A 21,887-nucleotide genomic window follows, 5' to 3' on the forward strand; every position below is an offset into this window, starting at 1 on the left:
GCTGAACGGCGGCTGCTGTACAAACCCTGGCACGCGTCGAAGACGGGTGAGACTTTGAGATGGCCCCAAGAAAGGGGATTTTGTAAGACTAAAAGGGCTTTATAGGGTTTCCATTGGCTTTATAAATGAGTCTAATTAACTCATCAAAGATGGGGTTTTATCTAGCCCAAAAGGGAAGGAGAAGGGGTTATATATACACACACACACATATATCTTAGGTTTTAACTTTTCTTAAGGGTAATTAACTGGTTTTAATTGGTTTGTTTTTAAGGTAACCAAAAGTCAAAACTCATTTCTATTAAAAAATAATAAAAAAATAATAATTTCTTATTCATTTATATCTATGTTTATTTTTATTAATATTTATTAAAAAAATAATATACCAAAATATATTTATAAATATACCTTTATTTAAAAATTTATAAAAAAATTATACAAAATCTTAAGTATATACTAGTAATATCAAATAATTAATTAAATTTAAAGTTATTAGTAAAACAATAAATGAGGATTTGTGTTGTGATTTCAAGTTTTATAAAGGATGTATCTATAAAAATATTTTTACTAGGAATTTAGCAACTCATATAAAATCTGTCACTAAAAATTGACGCTATAGCCCAATTTTCTTGTAGTATAATTAAAATATATCACCAAATATGATTTATAAAAATAATGATCTATGCTAGGCAGAGGTCAAATAAGGCTCTGGTGCCAAATGTTAGAAATTTAATTAGAGTACGACTTAGGACATGTAAGCATCTAAATATGTCGTAGTACAAAACCAGAGTAAGACATCTATTTGTCACATTAATTGAACAATTAATAGATAGCAGAACCGAGATCACTTACCTTTAGCCATAGCAAATCCAGTAAATATGTATATGAGTATATATATGTATAAGTACATATATATATGTGTATATATGTATATACATATACATATATAAGTATATATATATCTGTATAAGTATATATGTATATGTATATACATATACATATATGTATGTGCGTATATACATATACATACATTGGTATATATATGTATATGTGTAAAAGTATGTATATGAGTATATATATGTATGTGTATATACATATATGTATATGAGTATGTATATGTATGTGTAAAAATACATATATATGTTTATATATATATATATGTATATGTGTATGTGTATGTATGTATATATATACATTGGTTTTCAACTCCCGGGATTTGGTTTTACGCCCAATTTGGACGTAAAACCAAATACACCAAAAAAGCTATTGTAATGTAATCCCAATTACATCAGGATTTGCAAATACACTTAAACAAACATTGAATTTCATAAAGTAAAGTATTTGGTTTTACATGTAAAACCAAATACACCCAAACAAACACACCCTTAAAGAAACCAAGGGCTTTTCCAATTTATCTCTTTCTCTCCCATCGATGGAGTTAGGTATTCTTGATAACATTAGATTGGGGACTCATAGTGTTGTACTATATATAATTCTTATCATCAAAGGAATAATTTCATTTAAAATTTAAGTAGATCGTTATCCAAAGTGCAATTAGAGTTAACTTAAAATTTCATTAAATAAAGTCATTGACCACATTATTCAGTTTGAATTCAGATTGGATTAATATCATTACGAAGCTAATTCAGAATAGAATTCAAACTAACCATCAAACCCTAATAATGCCTTTCGCCTACCCTAATAGTTGTAAGTTTGACTATTTTGATATTTGGAGATAATTTTAATTTTTACCTATTAAAATTTTGAGTACAATATTTTTTTTATCAATTAAAATTTTGACCGAATATCATAATAACTCTTATTTGTTAAAATTAGTGAAAGTAGAAATAAGAGAGTAGAAGTGGAAAAAATAAGTTATAAGAAAATATTATGACTATAGTATTTTTATAATCTGTGGCAATAAAAGAATGGTGGGTACGACATGTTAGTCCCTAAAAATTAGTATTTTTCATAAATTATAAATTAATATATATTTTAAAAAATAAAAATAATTTTTTTATAAAAACTTTACAGATAAACCCTTTTATTCAATTTTAATGAGTTAATGTTTTAGGGATTTATTTGATATATATTTTGATCATGATGAATAAAATAGCATCAGGTAGTGGTGGAAATTTTACATAACCTTTAGTCCTTTGTTGATGTATATCGGGATCGTGTTTAATTCGAATAGACTTAGTGGTGTCAAACGGGTCGGCATGTCCCGGGCCCACTATGGCCCACGCACTATGCATGCTTGGGTCGGCACGGCTTGCCAACCACTAAAGTCGGCCAAGCACATGGCCGGGCTCATTATATTATATTTATATTTATATTTTAAACCCCAAAAATATAAAAAAACCCTAAAATTGCTAAAAAAAATATAAAAATATATCCTAAAATTTAAAAAAACATAAAAACTAAAAAGCCTTATTGACTAAAAAACATATACAAAAAAATTAAAAAAATTAAAAAAATAAAAAAACTTGCGTTTTATAGTTGCCAACCTGCAGACTACTGAAACCCTTAGCCCGACCGCAGTAGGGGTTTGGATCATGCCTGGCCCAAGCATGGTATTGTAGTATCATTCTTGGGCCAAGGATGGACTAACTAGGTGCCTTGCCCGAGCCACGACCTATTTGACTTCATTAGATAGACTTATCACATGTCTTTCTTGTGGAGAAATAGAGTTGTGTGTTAAAAAATAGATCTTCAGATGCTAACCGTAGACTAGTAGTAGCATGCTTATATTTTTTTGAACTTGATTTTTAATACATTAAATATATTTCTCTATCATTCATTATTAATTTTTGTGTTATTTTTTTATTTCATTTTTAAACTATGCTTATTAATTTATTTTTTTAATTAATAAAATTTTTGTCAATTTAATATTTTTACTTTATAGTTCAGCCCCTTTGTAATTTCTAACTCCATCGGCAATAGACCAAAAAGTCATTTGTCACTATATACATTCAATCACATTTCTAATGAATTTTTAGTTAAATTTTTGTTTATGAATATTTTTTTAAGATTTGTTTATGAAAGAATAACTCATAGTTTGTTTATAAATTTGCAAATACTAAAGTCCACCTTATTTTTGAATTTCAAAAGGATTAAATTGTACTCCTCACAACTCCCCGCATTTGGACTTAATTATATTTATTTATATATGCAAATAAGCTTTGTTATATTACGAACTTTTTACAATATCTTTGTACTAGGTATTCTCACATAAATTAGTACAATTTTGGAAACCTCCAAAAGAAACGAGGGAAGATCATTTATAAAAATATATATTTTTTTATTATTTGTTTTTACTCTAGGTAGAGAAGGTGACAAGCCCTAGCCCAGGGACATGCACGTGTGGGGAGTAAGGCTCAACGCCGACCCACGTGCCCTCACTTTGAGTAGGCTATGAGATTCGATCTCGGGTTCTCCTCAAAACGAACATAGGCTATGAGATTCGATCTCGGGTTCTCCTCGAAACGAACACCTTACACAAAGGACGCAATGCCAATCGACCCAAAGGCTGTTGGCTTTACTTTAGGTATTCTCACTAAAAGAGTTGTTAAGGGACTTTATAATTAATCCGGAGAGAGAAAAAAAATGAATTTTTAAGTATCAAAGTTTACATCATGATTTTACTTTTATTCGTTTAATTTAAATTTTATTGACGTATAAAAGTGATTTATTTGTGCATCATTTAATGCTAAACTTATTTTAAAAATATAATAAAATTAATTTTTTTAAATGATTATGTTTACACATTTAATAAAATAAAATTTTAAAAAATATATTTTACACATTCAATTATTTAATTAAAGCAAAAATAATTATTTTTTTGGTCAAACCAAAATTATAATATATTTATTAGCTCAAACTTTACAGAAACATGGACAACCATAACAATGTAATGATTCTCCAAACAACCTTAAGCACTCAACTTGAAACAACCAAAAAGAAAACAAGACACCAAATGGCTACACAGTTCGAGCCATTCACACCAAGATAACGAGTAATTCAAAGCTCTCTTCCCTCCTTAACATTCGATTACCTCATTTCATTCATCAACTTATTCAAACCATCGATTCAAAATCACATTTCCAACATCTTGATTTTTAGAGACATGCCCCAAGTATTTCAATACCATAATATCTCTAATCTGCTTGAAAACCACATCTTCTTTAAATTTTTCTTGCTGAAAGATTAACTTGTTCCTAACATTCCAAATTGAGTATACACAAGCACTAAATGCAGTTCTTCTCATTCTCGCCATCGGGTGTTTTTACCACTAGCCTTCACGATAAACCAACTAATTTCCCTTCTCGGGATAGAGGCTTTCTATTCACATTCACGACTTCTGACTTTCAAAAACTCTAATCCACCTTTGCTTTGTAAAAGCGCAATCAAAAAAACCAAATGTTCCATAGTCTCACAATCGACTTTTACATATAGCACAAACATGAGTCGATGATGCCTCATTCACACAATTTATCTTTTAGTTGGTAGCCTCTTATGCAATACTAACCACAAAGTATAAGAGTGTCTTGGCAAGTTACTCTTGGACCAAACAGATTAGTCCACTTTAGCTTCGGCCGGGGTTTAAATAAGCAATTAAATGCACTCGATCTGAATTCCATTTCCTTCTGGTCCCCCAAAGAAATACAATCCGGATATTAGCTTCCACAACAAAATTTGAATTCAGAAAGTCTAAAACCACATCCATGTCGAATTCCAACTAAATGGCAAATACCAACTTCCATTCCTCCAATACTCACACACATTTGCTTTATGGGAAATTTGTGATCTTCTCACATTGATACCACGAAAAATCTCAGCCAATGGGTATCCATGACACCATGGATCAAACCAAAATAGAGAACATTTTTTCCCATCTCCAAGCTTATAGACAAACATAGGTTTAGCTAAAAATCTTCAAATTAAGTAGATTCCTCCAAACCCAAGCGCAAGCGGCGGCTTTGTTATCCCCCAGAAACTAAGTCTCTTCAATTTAATTCTAGTCACCTAAACAGCCCAGAGAGTTTGTTTCCCCTTCACCAATTCCCAAATGTATTTTATTAAGACTGCGTGATTCCACAAAAAAAATTGGCTTCACTCCTAAGCCACCATATTGTTTTTCCTTTACAAACCCAAGACCAAGATATCATACCTCCTTTTTGAACTATCGGTGCCATGCCATAAAAAGGATTTGCATATATGTTCCACCTCATGTACAACAACTTTAGGTAACAGAAATATAGAACTCCAGTAAAGATGCATACTTGTCAACATGATTGGACTAATTGAAGCCTACCGACATAAGACAATGACTTAGTTGTCAATAAAAGAAATTCTTGCGGTAATTTTTTTGTGATTAAAAGCACTACAATGCTCCTTTTTAAGCCTAGTAGAAAATAAAGGCAAGCCCAGATATCTCACTGGTAATGATCCCCCTTGAAAGCCCAATAGCTCCACAATTTGCTTCCTAGCATTTGCTTCAACTCCACGAGAAAAATTTGACTCTTACGTATATTTTAGTCTAAGCCCCGAAACATCTTGAAAGTGTTGAATAACATTCTTAATAATTCCAAAAGATCTAATATCACCATTAGAAAAAACAAACAAATCATCTGCAAAGCATAAATGAGTGAGCTTCGTCTTCTTACAGTCTTTGTGAAACAAAAACCATCTTCTACCATTTTTACGCAAACTCCTAGAGAAATATTCCATACAAAGAACAAATAAAAGAGGTGAGATGGGGTCACCTTGTCTCAATCCTTTCTTCCCCAGGAAAAACCCCTCCATCTGTCCATTTATAATAATGGAGAACATTCTTGACTTAACAAAATTCATGACCAACTGAATAAAATAAGCAGGAAATCTAAAGGCCAACATTACTTCCTCCAAAAAATCCCAAGATACTGAGTCATAACCTTTTTTGCAGATCAACCTTTAATGCACAACATCCATATTTATTTCTATGATAACACCTCAGCGACTCATGGGCCAATAGAACATTATCGACAATTTTCCTCCCGAGGAATAAAAGTGGCTGATTTATACGTATAATATCTATCAAGATGCCCTATAATCTTCTGATAGAATTTTTTTGAGATCATTTTGTAGATCACATTACAGCAGGATATAGGTCTAAAAATCATTTTAAGGATTGAGGACATATCACCTTGGGGATCAAAGTAATGGGTCGTGGAATTTATGCGCTTAACCATTTTTTTCCATTTTATCACGAACGACCATACATACTCCTTCCCAACAATACTCCAAGCCTTCTTAAAAAATACACTATTAAAGCCATCTGGTCCAGGGCTTTTATTATCATTTATACTCCACAAAGCCTCCTTTATTTCTTCCCTTAAAGCTATACTGCATAATGAATCCCAATCAGTGACTGAGACAAGTCTATCTTGAAAAATAGAGATATCAAAATTACCACTCCTCACTTGACTAGTCCCCAAGAAATCAATGAAGTGATTCAAAATAGCTTTTTAATCTCCTCTTGATCACTACGGACCACACCATTTGCCAATGCCAATTTTGTATCTGATTCTTTGCCTTTCTACATTTGTAACATATTAAAAAGAAATATCAAAATTTTGATCCCCAAATTTACCCATTGACATCTTGATTTCTACGTTTTAAGCATACCTTCCTCCCATAACATCGATTCTTTTGCAATTGGGTTAATAATAGCTTCGAGTTCTACGCAAGGTAATATCAAAAGGATCGGTGCCAAATTCTAACACTCAATTCTAACACTCAAGGTATTCTCCAATGAAGTCCTAGCTTGAGCAATTCTAACACTCAATTCATCAAAAATCCTTTTTATTCAACATCCTCAACTCCCTTGGAGTAATTTCGAGTTTGGTATACTCAAAACATATTACTTCCATTAATTGGAGAATTCCAAACTCACTTAGCAGTTTCCATGAATTTTGGGTGATTACACCACATATTAAAGAACCTAAATGGAACTTTAATATTTTTAGTAGCTCTCTTCAAATAAACCAAAAAACTTCTGATAGTCGAAAAAAACTCCAACTCATCACGGAACATGATGGTTTCCCCAATTTTTAGTAAACCACCATTGATTAGCAAAACACCAATCAAAGCTTCCTAAATATTCTCTGTCCCCTTCACGGAAAATTGTCCGAGTAAATTTAGCTTTACCATTCCTTTACACTTCAACTAAATCAAACCCAAAATCAGGTCTTGAAAATCACTTGCGACACGAATTCCTTTGAGGTTTACCTCCAAGTCTATCTTCATTACTACTAAGCGCATTAAAATCACCTTGAATTAACCATGGTTTGAGACAATCCTTTTCCAAGTCTCATAAGATCCCTCCATAGATTCCTTCTAATGTGTAGATCCTTATGATCCATATACACAAGTCCGATTAGAACACATTATTCTCCAAATTGACTTTACTATGAATAAAAGCGCATCATTCTTCAATGACAGGTAATAGAAACTCTTCTAGAGTAAAAATAATCCAAATTCTACCTTGATCACTTTGCTTGAATAGTTATGTACTAAAAGCTCCCTGAGGGCAATTGAAATCTCTTCCAAATATCACACCAATTCCCTCCTTTTATTCTTGTTTCGGAATTCCCATAACAACAACACTATATTTACGCAATCATAGAAGTTATTCAGTTGCTTTAGAAACTATTAAGCCCAATAATATTCCATGACATAATCATTCTTTAATGTTTTTGGCAAGTTGGATCTCCTACCTTTCTTGTCATCCCCCATTATCATCCCATTACTTGATGGTACAGCTGATTTGCCAAAGCAATATTAGTCTTGCTTTCACCCAAAATATCAAAACTGTTACTACAACTAGCCACAACATTAGGATGAGACTCATTAGTACATTTGATCTCATTCCTATTCTGCATCATAGATCTTTCACTTCCTCCGATAGAAATCTGCTTTCCACTATCAGAATGTTCAATATTAACTGTCTGTATAGATTTAGCAGACTTCCCTTTAACTATCTCTATCCAATTTCCTTCACTAACAACTTGTTCAGTATTACTCCTTAAATTCATTGGAATGGATACATCCTGACCATTATCAACCTGTAATGCAGTAGATACAACCAAACCAATATCATCCTGTAATGTAGTAGAGCTCCCACCCTTATCAGTAACTTGATTAGAAATCACAGAATTCATTGAGATTGTTCCCTATTTATTCTTCACTTTCCATTGCAGCTTCTCCATCTTCCTCAACCTGCAATCCTCTTTAACATGTCCAAACTTTTTCTGATTGAACACACAATTGGCCTCCATTCATACACAACTTTTTGCTGAAATTCTGCACCATTCTCATCAGTCATCTCAATAACCTCTGGAAAGTCACTCGAAGCATCCATTTCAACCAAAATCCTAGCAAAACCCAGCTTCATTTTGGACAATGTACATCTATCACGTTATAATGGCTTACCACATATACTCCCAATTCTACTCGACATTTTCCAGCATCCGGAATTCCCAAGAGCAAACCCAGGTAATTGAATCCATATAGGTAATACACAAGCGTTTGTATCAAATTTAATCTTGGTTGCCATTTTTTCAAAATTAAAGGATGGTAATCAAATGTAAAAGGTCCATCAGCCAAAACTTGAGCACAACCTCGTTCATCACTGAATTGGAAAAGAAACAATTAGAATTCACTCTGAGATACCGATATCAATCCATATTTCCGCCATCTAGCTTGTGCAAATGCGGTAATTCTCTCAACTCTAGGGTTTGCAATCCATAAACACAACCCAACAAAGCATTCTTCCATTTCATCTCTTCATTAACAACCTCTGCTGAGTGAAATCGGACCACCATCAGACCATTTGAGACATTAGGTGTCACAAATTTCAACTCACTCTCCTTCCCCCTTCACACGATTATCAACAAGCGAGAGAACTCCATGGCTCGATCCGAGTACCTTGCAATTTCTCGACATCGGGTTTGGGAACCTTATTACTATCATCATTTTGCATCCACGACATTCCTCGATTGCCATCACCCAAATTTTCATCGGCAACCTACGAGTAGAGTTCATCATCTCACCTTCTAGGGCATGTTCCATCCTATCTTGATGGTCTCCATCTTCCCCTACCATCCGACTTATCGTGTGACAACATCCGGATCAAACCTAGAACCTCCAGTAGCGCGATCCACCAGTGGCGACAACACAATCACTCACGAGAACCAAGCTTCTTCCCTCTTCCCTCGCCATTAGGCGAGTTTGGCGTGTCGCCAAGAAAGAGAGAAATCGATTTGCTATCAAAATTTTTAGAAGTAATTTAATAACTTCTACGATTAACTACTAAAAATCTCTCTATTTCACACTGCGTTGGGGTAAATTGATTAATTAATAGATTTTTTTATAATTTTATAATTTATTTATATATTAATTTATAATTTAGTTTATAAAAATCAGAAAGTAAAAAAACCTATATTAATAGATTTTTAATTTAGTTTATTATTAATAGATTTTTTTAGTAGGTTATAATTTAAAGTATTTTAAAAATAAAAAAATAAAAAAACCTTCCACCTTACCCTTGTCTCCCCCTTTGCACGACATTCCACTCATCTCTATAAAATCCCCCACAATCTCTCTTCCTTGCATTTCGCTCCCTTCTCCCCATCTCTCCTTCTCCCCTATTTCCTTCATTCTCTAGTTTGCCAAAAATGCCAATACCATACAAAGATTCAGTGACACAAAATTTCCATTCATCATTTTTGGGCACTTGCATTGAGATCAGCCTGTTATATGTTGCTATTAACTACAAGATTCCTCTTGATAGTGAAATGGCTCCTCATTAATCTAGGTTTTTGTGAGCTTACATTTGTTTTATTTTTGTCGAGTTTTTACCATGGTTTTCAAGTATTTTGGTCTTGAGAATATTGGGATGACACCCGCGGCAGCTGGTGGAGGACGGAACACCACACATGAGGAGACCGCCCGGAGGCGAGGTCCCGGTCGATGTTGCTCTTAACTTTGAGCACCGAGGGGATTGGTGGAGGCGGAGACACCACATAGGTGGTGGAAGCTGGAGAGGCGAACCGTGCAGTGGAGGACGTCGCCGGTCAAAAGATGGACGGCTCGGCGGCCGGTGTAGCAGGTGGAGAGTAGAGCAATGACATGTAGAGCGGCGGCGGAGTTATTTGTGGCGGATTTGATTACTTGTTGCTATGAGACTTTCATTGTTTCAATATAGTTTTTAGTAATGTATGAGCAGTGAAATGGGAATTGATCTTTGAATACGAAATTCCAACTTGAATTACATTTTTCATCTACGAAATTTAGCGATGGGTTACATTCATTCATTACACCCCTGTGGACTTGAAATGAATCAAAAGCCTCCAGGATGTCCAAAGCCTGTCCTATACCTCGTCTTTGTAAACATAAATCCGAGTGCCGACTATCTTTGCATTCACAACTATATCACCCGGATGTAGCGAAATGCAAGTTCAAGTCACATTTCTTAGATCACACTCTACTCATCATTTTTGGATGTGTCACTCATACTCTGACACTTACATAAAAGGATTCACAGATTTTTATTTGGAATTTCTAATCTTTTGGCAAAGAACATGGAATATCAAACTAAAACATTTTCATTCTCCATCACCCGAGTTGATTTTTTTGGCTATATGTCTATCTAAAGTTAATGCCTGAATGAATTTCTGATGCTAATTGCAATGCTTATTATGCTAGTGCACTAACTCATACATATCGTGCACGACATCATAAATGGAATTTATACATATCTACCGTATGTGGTGTTTTACAATATTTCGGTAATCAGAAAAGCATGATGGTTGCTCGATGATGAACAACGAGAAAGCGGTCTGTGGTGAGCTCTTGCCATGAGGTAAGTGTCATGTGTTCTCACTACTTTACATACAATGATGTCTTTGATTGGGATGCTTGGTTTTGCTCCTATCCAGATTTGAGTGGATATCTTTGGGCTGATGCACATGCCTTAAAAAGAATCTGTTTACTTCACGAAAAAAAGTGGAGTGACTGAAAATCAAATGATTCAGTTCTTGCATTGCTTGGGTGTCCAGCATCCCTAACACGGCTTGTTGGCTTGTTAGGTCAATCTTTGCTTTAGGCATGCAAAATATCATAATGCTATCTTTTAATTAATTTCATTCAGATTTTTTGTTTTGGCTTTACATCGTGAAACATCTTAATTTATTTTTCAATCCACGGAAAATTACCACTCTTGCTGCATTTATGCTCGGAAATATGACATCTAGAGGCAATGCCCATCTAATAATCAATGTGGTAAGGTAAGTCATCGATCTCATTTCGGTCTAATGATGAGCATCACTTAAAACATTTCATCTATGTATTGAGTTATGAAAATCAAGTTTCAAATACAATGCATATCTCTAACCTCCTGGAGCGATGGCGGGTAAGGTGAAATATTATCTTTGGTTGTTGCAGTTCTTTGGTATGCTTACTCAAAGTTTATCACCGACGAACTATCTTGTCAGGTTACCGTTCATTGTGTTTTGTAATAATCCGAAGAAAAGAGTGGAGTGCGCTAAGATGATGTGAAGGCATACCACTATTTGAGGTTATGATTCTAGAATATATCACAAAAGAATCGGGTTTTGGAAATGGACTACTTCCTTGCAATGCAGTTAGTGCAAGCAAGCAGAAGGTTCCAACTGTTCCATCTCTCTCGATTAAAAATGACACTACCACAACACCCGGCCATTCCTCTTCCCAAACACCTAATCCACGAGTCCTCCCCAGGACCCATCCACCTTCTTTCCATCCCTCTCCCCATCCACTCCTTCCAAAAACTTAGTCTTTAAGCAGCAACCAACTCTGAATACATCCCATCCTTATTTAATCAAATCCTCTTCCTCTTCCCTTTCCCTTTGTTACCCATCTTGCATGTTTCTCCACTCAAACTTCATTTACCAAACCTTATTCACTCAAGACCTCACATGAGGGAGGCTACAAAAAGAATGACAACTAGCATTTTTGGTATTATTATTTCTATCAAACAAGTAGTTAACAAAAATGAAAAGGTGGTCTATAAAAACTGAATGAAGTAGTGGACATGATGAACACAAAGCGGGTTTGGTTGGAATGATGCAAGAAAGTGCGTCGTGGTTGACTGTGAGACAAGTTTTTGATTGAATATCTCTGATACATGTGTTGTTGTTAATATTATTCTTAAATTTATTGTGCACTTATTATGTGATAGCTAATATGTGTGTGTGTGTGTGTGTAGTGTGTGTGTTTTCAACAAGTAATCTAATTCACAATTTTTAAACTAGTAGAAACATCAAAAGGTGGAAATCATGCAAATAAGGAGTTTAAAGAAATTTGAAAGATTGCAAAGGTATTTTAGTAAGGATCGTGCTAATGGGCGAGGAGGCAGAAACTGCTGAGATGTTGTCGAAGGGTTGAATGATGACACAAATAATGTCATTGAGATCGATTTAGAGCTTGATGAGGAGCGTACTTCAGCCGGTACCTAGGAGAATCATATGTCTAATGGACCTAATATCTCTAGGCATCCACAAAAAGCGTCAAAAAAATGTTGGATGTTGCTAACAAGTTTATTGAGAATATGGACAATTATATGTCTACGCAAGATGCGACGTATTACTTTATTGTGATGTCGAGACCCTCCTATGGCAAGAAACTTGGGTGAAGAGGTAAAAAGCTTGGTTTGGCGAGGATGAGGAGGTTGATTTAATGATTAAGTTCTCTCATAAGCTTGAGTATGAGAAATATTTTTGGGAGTTGAATGGTGTCCAAAGGATAAGTTTTGTGAAAAAAAATTATGGGATTACCATAATCTTTGCATAGTATGAAAGAGGTGTAGTAGCTTTTGTGAAGTTGATATTTTTGTATCCATGGATGTATGTCTTTTAAGTTGATGTAGCTACTATAAAGCTTTCATTTCATGATAACTATTTATGGTTTTTGTATGGTAGTTGACAAAACTTTATAGGTTTCATTGCAACGTATTTTTGTTGTAGTTGTTGACAACTATATATGTTATAATTATATTTTATTAATGTTAGTTTGTTACATATTCCATTTGTTGAATTTGGTTCATTCTTGATTTAACCACTGTTTGTGAAAAGCTTCAAAAATTCATGTAATAGAGTTGATATATATATATATATATATGGAACTTGGTTTCTAAGATCAGGACAAAGCTAGGGTAGGCCCAAGTTGGGGCCATGGCCATGTATTCCCCAATAAGAACATATTTTATAGGTTAATGCACATTAGCCCTGTTATATATATATATATATATATATATATATATATATATATATATATATATATATATATATATATATATATATATATATATATATGCAAGTTAATACACATTGTTGTACCCCTACTTTTTTAAACAAAAAAATTGATATATATATATATTAGGTACACGTTGATAAAAATATATGCACATTGCTCCCACTTTTTTTAAATAAAAAATATCATATATATTTTTTTCATGTTGATGCACATAATATATAACAATTATATTTTTAGTAAAAAATATTTATAAAAATTTCTTGTTTGGATCCTTGATATCATACAAATAAATTTTTTTATATATAAAGTCTATTAACTTGCAAATTGAAATTTTTTACAAATTAGTATATATAGTCTTACAAATTTATAATTTTAGAAGATCATATTTACAAATTTTATTATTTAGTCTCTTGACATTTTGTAAATTTGTTTATATAGTAAAAAAATGTGAAAATTAATTGTTTGAAACCTGATTTTCTTTAAATTAGTGTATATAATATACAAATATAATTGTGATTTAATAAGATTATTAATTATAAACTAGGTTATATAGATTATAGATTATAGTATATTTAATAAGATTATAGAGTAACAAATTTTATTGTTTAGTCGATTGACATATTAACAGAATTTATCATGTGTTTTTAGTAATAAAATATTTTTGCATATATTTTAAAAATTTTTAAAAATATAATTATAATTTAATAAGTTAATTAATTATTAAAAATTAATTAGTTAATGTTGAAATTGAGAAAAAAACCTTGAAATTTATTTGTGAATTTGTTTATTAGTAAAAACAAACATATAATCGATGCATAGGGTACAGGAAGTAATTTTACTGATATTTTTGTCGAGTACTTAAAAGAAATGAAAAGAACAATATTTTTGTGTTGTCCATAAGATATCAAACAAGGTACAACACAAGTAGTTGTGTTGTATCATAACTACTTGTTCTGTTATGTACTGTTTGTGATATACTTGGCTATGTATCAAACATTTGTACCATAACTACTTGTTCTGTTATGTACTGTTTGTGATATACTTGGCTATGTATCAAACAGACCCTAAGGAAAAAAACAAAACAAACAAGAGAAAGAAGAAGGCGGACGTGAGTATCCTAACACTTATTGAAGACGCATGAGATTATGTTACTTGTATACGTCGGTGAGGATGAGCAAAGGTTGAGCGAACGGGGGCATGACCCCACGGTTTTTGTTATATATATATATATATATATATATATATATATATATATATATATATATATATATATATATATATATATATATCAAATTAATACATATAATATAAAAAAATAATATTTTTTTAAAAATTTTTGTAAAAACTTTATTATTTGGCTCTTTAATATTTTTATAAATTGATTTATATAGTTTATTTTTTTATTTTTACAAAAAGTCTATTGCTTAATGAGTTGATACAAATTAGTATATATATAGTCTAAAAATATTATAGTTTTTAGACAAACATATTTATAAAATTTTTATTGAGTTTAGCCTTATTTAATCAAATCCTCTTCCTCTTCCCTTTCCCTTTGTTACCGATCCTGCATGTTTCTCCACTCCAAACTTCATTTACCAAACCTTATTCACTCAAGACCTCACCATCTACTCCTTCAACGATCCAGCCTGACTCGACATCCAATTAACCTTCTCTCCGCTTCTTCCTTGTGATCCGTGGCTCCCCATTCATCACCCTATCCATCCTCTCTATCTCCACAATCCACACCATATCTCTCTCAACAAACCATGGGCGACGGCGATCTCCTCCTCCTCGCCCACCCTCTCCATCTCCGTCTACACCAGCATCTGGTGGCGCTGGAGATGCATGCGGCGGTGACGTGGTGGCATGTGAGAAAAGGTGAAGGGGTGTACGAGGAGCAGTTCAGCAAGCAGAACAAGCTAGTCGGACTGTTTGTGGGCGAATTGAACAAAAGAGGAAGCGGGCTGTGGTTTGCACCGCCAAAGTGGAAGCAGTGCAGGTTAATTTGGGATTCAAGTGCTGCCATTGTTGAGGATGACAGAGCTGTTGTTCAGGGACGTGGAGTTTGTGAGGGAGTTGAAGAAGGGTGGAAAGGGTTCGTGTACGCCATGGAAGGAGTACTTATGAGAAGGAGATGGCGCTGGTAAAGACGAGAGAGAGCTTTAAAAGGGTTTGAAGATGGTAATGATAACTCACTGTCCAATTTGTTATGGTGGATAATGGATATACAGTAGGCCGGATGAGGTTATAGATGGAGGCTGTGTTATTTTGCCTATACTGCCATTGAGAGATATTTTTTATATTTAATATAAAAAATAAATATAATAAAAAAATTTTAAATTTATTCCATGGAAAAATTAAACATCTATTTTAGTAATATATACACATGATGATAACGATAAAAATAATAAATCCTAAACTTAGACATCCAAAGGTGCAACTGATTTGATGTTTATTTTCTTTGACTCCTCTCCTGCATCCATACAAACAGATAGATTTATATGTATTAGAAATTATTTATTAATTTAAATAATATATATATATATATATTTATTAAAGGAATCAGCAAGTCATATATATATTAAAGGCGATGATATGCAGGGTTTGGATAGTAAACCTACATTTATAATTGAAGGCTCTTTATTTAATTGTTTCTATAAAGTTTTGAATTCAAAATGACTTAAATAGACCACATTCGCCCTTCCGATTATATATATATATATATGTATATATAATGTAAAAAATTAAAAAAGAGAGATTGAGTGATTGATTATTATCACCTGATAGAGGTTCATCGTTGGTGTATTTTACATAACAAGCAATTATGAGATTTGCGATGACAAACATTCCCAGGCCTCCAAGTCGTGCTACAACCGCGCTCGTTGGATATATCAAAGCCATAATCAACCCAAGCATTGCCCAAAAATAGCACATTACCAAACCCCAGAAGGGGAAAAATGAGGGGAAGTGATCACCACCGTACTCGTAACATATGTAAATTATTATGAGGGTTTCAAGGGCCAATACTACATTGACCGTTAACAATTGCAATGGCCTTATGCCTTTTGGGAAGTGGAAAAAATAATTAACCAACACCATGGTTAATACCATGCACAACCACAGGAGAATGCCAGATATGATGTAACTACCCTTCTTCATTGAGTATGGATTATATAACTTTTAGCTAGCTCGTTAAGTTCACTTTTCACCTTTTGATGTCCATTTAATATATACGACTATTTATATAGGTTTTACAAATCCTAATTTTATGAAAATTATCATTCTATTTTAAATAGGGAGTAGAGTAGATAAGTATAAAAAACTATCATTATCCTATTTTAAATAAAAATAAAAAAAAGTTGATAATTAAAATATAAAAAAGAGTCTGCTATCATACTTGGCATGGAAGTAAGAAAAGAAGAAAAGGATTAGTTAAAAGAAAAATCCAAAAAAACATCCAATTTTAAAAAAGAAATTCAAAAATTAAAAAAATCAATTCCAAAAATTTCACGTGATAAATTTTAAAAAAAAAGTAATAAAAAGTAATAGAAGAAGGAGAACGGAAACGATTGCTCTTATACGTGGAAAAACAAAAAAACAAAACAACGATTGCCCTTGTCCAGGTACGACCGTACGACGATGGACGCCGTCACCTAGCAGGAACTTGAATCTGAGGTCCTTTCCAAGATCCGGTTCGCCAAGCACCGCTTGGAGACTTCCCTCTTTTATGCCCGTGTGCTCTGCTTCTTTGATTGATCGGGAACCCTTGATTGGGAGCTGCAATCCGCTTTTTGGATCGATTTTTCGGTAAGAGTTGTTGTATTTTGTTGTTTTTAATTGCTGGATTCACTGTGGATTGATATGTTTTTTAGGGGGATTGGGTTGGGGTTTTGGGTTGGATTTCGGGGGTGATTTTCTTTGGTTTTTGGAAATTTAGGGTTTGTTTATGAGGGGAATTTGGGGAGGGATTGGGGTTTGTTTGTGTTGAGTGCTGGATTTTTGGTTTATAGGAATGTGGCATGGGTAGAGGCTATTTGCTGGATTGGAGCTAGTGGGAGCGTTCTTGAGATTTCTGGGGACTTTCTGACTGGGTTAATTTGGAGTGGAGCAACGAGCGTGGTTCTGAATCCCATGTGAGTTCTTTCTGTCTATGTTCCTCTCTAGTTTTCCCTTTTTTTTTCCCCAATTATTTTGTTGTTTTTGTTTGATGGCTATCTGATATTTAGAATCAAAAGTTTAATTTGGCATTCCATTCAGTATATATATATATATATATATATATATATATATATATATATATATATATATATATATATATATATATCAAGAATAACCAAGAATAACCAAGAAAAGATAACCTGCAGTATCACCCTCATCTTGAGAATAACCAAGAAAAGATAAGAGAGTTTTGGACATGGAATGGGATACCCACGTCACATGCAGTCTTTCTTGGATTTCACGTAGTTTGTGAGAAATATAAAATATCTTATCCATTGGGAATCTGTTAAACTAGTCTGCAAATGACTGAGTACTGAGAGTAATAAGAACTAAGAACAAGGAATTGTGGATAAATCATATTGTTTAATTAATGTGACATTATTAATTAATATCTTGATGATGTTAACTTATCAAAGTTGTTTTTTCATATTGGTTGAGAATAATTAGTGTGAATACTTAGAGATAAAGTAAAATTTGATGCATGTTTGGTTAAATGAAGAAAGTAAGAATCTTAGTGCATGGTATATATTTTTGTCTGATTTCTGTTTTTCATATTGATTGAGACTTTGAGAGGATGAAAAGATGAGAGAACATTAGCGTCATCAATCAGGGTTTTTGAATAGATTCCCATGTTCATCTTAGTTAATTATATATATATATATATATTACTAGAAAAATACAAATTATTGTTATTAACCTGGACTACGCCATATAATGATATAACCTTAATAAATTAATGAGAACAATTTTTTTTGCGATTGAGGTTCGAAGGCTGACTTCATGGTATGCCAAGTGATCTTTTATTTTTTTCTTTTGGTAGAGAGGTGGTTTTGCAAATGAGATGATTTTATTAGTTATTACTCATGTATTCATCTTTCATTCATTTTCATTCATTATATATATATATATATATATATATATATATATTACTCATGTGAGAGTTGGCAGCATATGATATAATGATCCCTTGTGCTTAATGTGGAGCAAAAAGTATATATTTATATAAATATAAATGTATATTTATAGCAAGCAAAGCAAAGAGTATATATATATTTTTATAGCAATGCTTGTATGGATCCTAGTTTTTATTAAGATTGTATTTGTATGTATGGTTTATTATACATTAGGATTATTGTTTTTAAGTTGTTTTATTCATTTATTTTTTTAATTTGCATGTGTTAAAATGGTGTTGATAGTTTTAAGGTTATTATTAGTTTGGCCGTGTTTTTTTGAAGCAAAAAGGATTTGTCTCCAAATACAAGACATCTCAAGGAAATTTGACTTAGGGTTGGAATTCGGAGTTTGTTTATTTTTTGGGCATTGGTCAGGTTGCATCGGAAATTAATTATGTAATTTTAAGTATTTATTTCTTGATGTTTAAAAATAATTGAATAATTTACCAGAAAAAGGAATCATGCAAAATTTATATTGTATGTATGTTAATATGCATATTTTTGTTCAAAGTGTCAATTTGTTCAAAGATTTCTAGAACATTATTTTTGGTATATTATCTTGTTGTAGAAAGTAAAATTATACCTTATTCTCAAGGTATCAGTTTAAATTTGCTACACAATCTGTTTTGCTTATCACTACTTGGTCACTAAATTAACTATGTATATGACAGGCTTCTTCAATATATAATTCAATAGCTTATGTTATGCATAATAATACTCTATTGTTCAAACCATAGTGCATTTTATGAAGTAATTATAGTCTCACATCAGTTAACTAAGTTTAGTATTCCTTTTTCAAATTTCAAGTCATAGCGCACTCATATCAGAGATAACAGTCTTGTATCTGGCAATTAATTCATGTCACAATGTGATGTTTGCTATAAATTTTAGTGGATGAAATATGAAATTGACTTAGTCTTGATGTCTTTATCTCCAGCCTGTCCTTCACAAAGTGTATTAGAATAAAAGTATGCAAACATTGAATACTATTAGATTGTTTTCTTTTCTTCGTAATTGAGTCCCATCATTGATTTTTTCCTTATTTATTTGTTGCTTTATTGTTAATTTATTTTACTTATTGCTTGGTACAAAGATATGCCATATGAACGAAAACTTGCGTATGAGGTGTGATGAACTAATTTACATCCAGTCTTCCTAACAGAAAAGTGAAAATTTTGTATGCTCTGTTAAGTAGAAAGTAGTTGTACACATCTATTTCGTGATGTTTTCCTGTCATACATGAGCTAGCACACATGAGATCAATAATAGAGAGTTAACAAAAAGGAATAACGACATTATTATTGATGTTCCAAATTATATGACAATTGATAAACAAAAAAAGGCAAGATCTAATTTGATGCAATGGCCCCTACAAAGAGAATGCCAAATATGATGTAAGTGTACTGGAAAGGAAAAAGAACAATCTCAAGGCAAAAATATATATTAACCCATAATGTTAGAAGGACTTGGGGATAATTTAAAATTGATTCGTACTTATGCAATGATTTTGGATAGGATGGAATTTGATGAAAAAAATAACAAACCAGAAAAACCAAGAAAGGAAGAGGAAAGCAAAGAAAAACCATAAAAAACAAGGAAAGAGAAGCCGAACACAGGACATTGGCTAAGAGCTTGGATTCACGAATGAAAAAATAATTTGAATGCTATGTTCCCATGAAATCAAAGCTTTGTATGCAACGTTTACATGATTGAATACCCTATATATTCCCATGCATAATGTCTGAGTTCTTGCCATGGTTGGAAGAGTTGGGGGATCTTGATTTAGTGGTTTTGGTGGTGGTCCATGTTATTTATATGCATGTCTTGGTTTAGATTGATGTTTCTTCCCATAATCAAATAAATTCTTAGGTTTAGGGTTTTAGATTTCTTCGTTTCATCATTATAATTATTGACAAGGTTTTCCACTTTACAATTGATCAGTGCAACAAACTAATTCATGATCTGCAGGTTAATGAGTAATGCTTTACTGATTTTTCTGCATTTGCTATCTTGCATCTTTGTTGTGATTTTATTTTTGTCTTGGAAATATTGAAAAATAGTAACTAAACTTGTTTTTCATACAGGTATGAGGAAAACTGAACTTGTCTTGGAGTGATTGAAGACCAAGTTGATGCTGCTGCAGCTGCTGAAGATCAGAAGTTTGGTGCTGCTTCCAGATTTTCACAGTTAAAGGGCCAACATTCTCACCACCCGTCTCTCCTTCCTTTGCGCGCGCTCTCTCTCTCTCTCTCTCAATCACCCAAGCAGTCATGCCAATACCCATCTCAGAGATGGGGACTTACAGGTTTGTGGGTTTGCTTTTGATCTGTCTCGCCTCTTCCGGAGTGGTATACATGCTTACTGTTGGATAGGAGGTAAAGATGGTCAGATTGCTTTATTATATGTTTGGCGCCATGGTATGCCTTGTTCTTCTTCTAGCCGTTGTTCTGTACGTATGTAGGTGGTGTGGCTATGACTTTCAAGGGGCCACCGCCGAAGAGGTCCAACTGGTAGAGGCCTCGACAAAGAGGTCGACGAGGGCGAAGGTCAGGCCCGAAATACATAGGTTCTAGCTTCTATGTAGCTTTTATTTTGTTGTTTTTCCTGTCTATTTAGGATTACAGGGGAGTCGGTATTTGTTTTTTTTAGTGTGTAAAATAGGTCAATTGTGCATGACGAGTGGTTTTCTTTGTTGAAGAGCAGTCGCTTTATCTTAATGGGTTTGGTAATTGTCATATTGGCTACATGACAATTAGAGTATATGTCTTATGTCCGTAATAGTGTCCAACCATGGTTAAGATTAGCTAACCATGAGTTTAGTTCTTAAGGGTTAAGTCTCTTGGAGCCTATATAAGGCACCCTTGGGTTGTAAGGGAGAGTATCCTAAATCCACTATCTCTAGAGACTCTCCATTACTCTCATCTCTTCCCTTGTATCCACCCATCCTAAGTTAATGCGATAAAGAAGTCCTTTTATTTGTGAATACATTTCTTGTCTCTTGTCTCTCTTGCTTCTAGCTCTTATGCTCTCTTAGCTTTAATGCTCACTCTCTCTAAACACTACGCTTGAAAGCTTCACTGCTCAAGTTACTTCACCCCGAATGAACCAGGAGTAAGTTGAGCGACATCCCCAACATCCACGTAGTGCGGTAGCACGTGGGATATAGTGGTATCAGAGATACAGTAACCTTCCTCGAAAACCTCAAGGGTAATGTTTACCATGCGGGTAAAAACCATAGCAGGGTCCCCAACATGTAGATAGTAAGTTTTACCTTGGTATTATAGCTTTTATTTGATCCATGAACCCATATCAAAAATCTAAAAATGAGTTTTGTCTGAGACATTTCAAAAAAATATTTTTGAGCTTGAAAGATGTGTCTTTTATGTA

The 21,887-nt window shown here is 33.2% G+C and overlaps 1 protein-coding gene and 1 long non-coding RNA gene across 2 annotated transcripts; both read left to right on the forward strand.

Moving 5' to 3' along the window:
* The first annotated feature begins 15,095 nt into the window (after positions 1-15,095).
* LOC120254438 lies at positions 15,096-15,476 on the forward strand. Its single transcript, XM_039262544.1, has one exon. The coding sequence runs from the start codon at positions 15,096-15,098 to the stop codon at positions 15,474-15,476; it is 381 nt and encodes a 126-aa protein (XP_039118478.1).
* Positions 15,477-16,897: 1,421 nt separating this feature from the next.
* LOC120254439 lies at positions 16,898-21,181 on the forward strand. The gene is made up of 3 exons (XR_005534624.1): positions 16,898-17,136; positions 17,340-17,462; positions 20,585-21,181. It is a non-coding gene; the product is annotated as an uncharacterized LOC120254439 (long non-coding RNA).
* The last annotated feature ends 706 nt before the right edge of the window (positions 21,182-21,887 follow it).

This window comes from Dioscorea cayenensis, unplaced genomic scaffold, assembly GCF_009730915.1.
Source record: "Dioscorea cayenensis subsp. rotundata cultivar TDr96_F1 unplaced genomic scaffold, TDr96_F1_v2_PseudoChromosome.rev07_lg8_w22 25.fasta BLBR01000448.1, whole genome shotgun sequence".
NCBI classification, from domain to species: domain Eukaryota; kingdom Viridiplantae; phylum Streptophyta; class Magnoliopsida; order Dioscoreales; family Dioscoreaceae; genus Dioscorea; species Dioscorea cayenensis.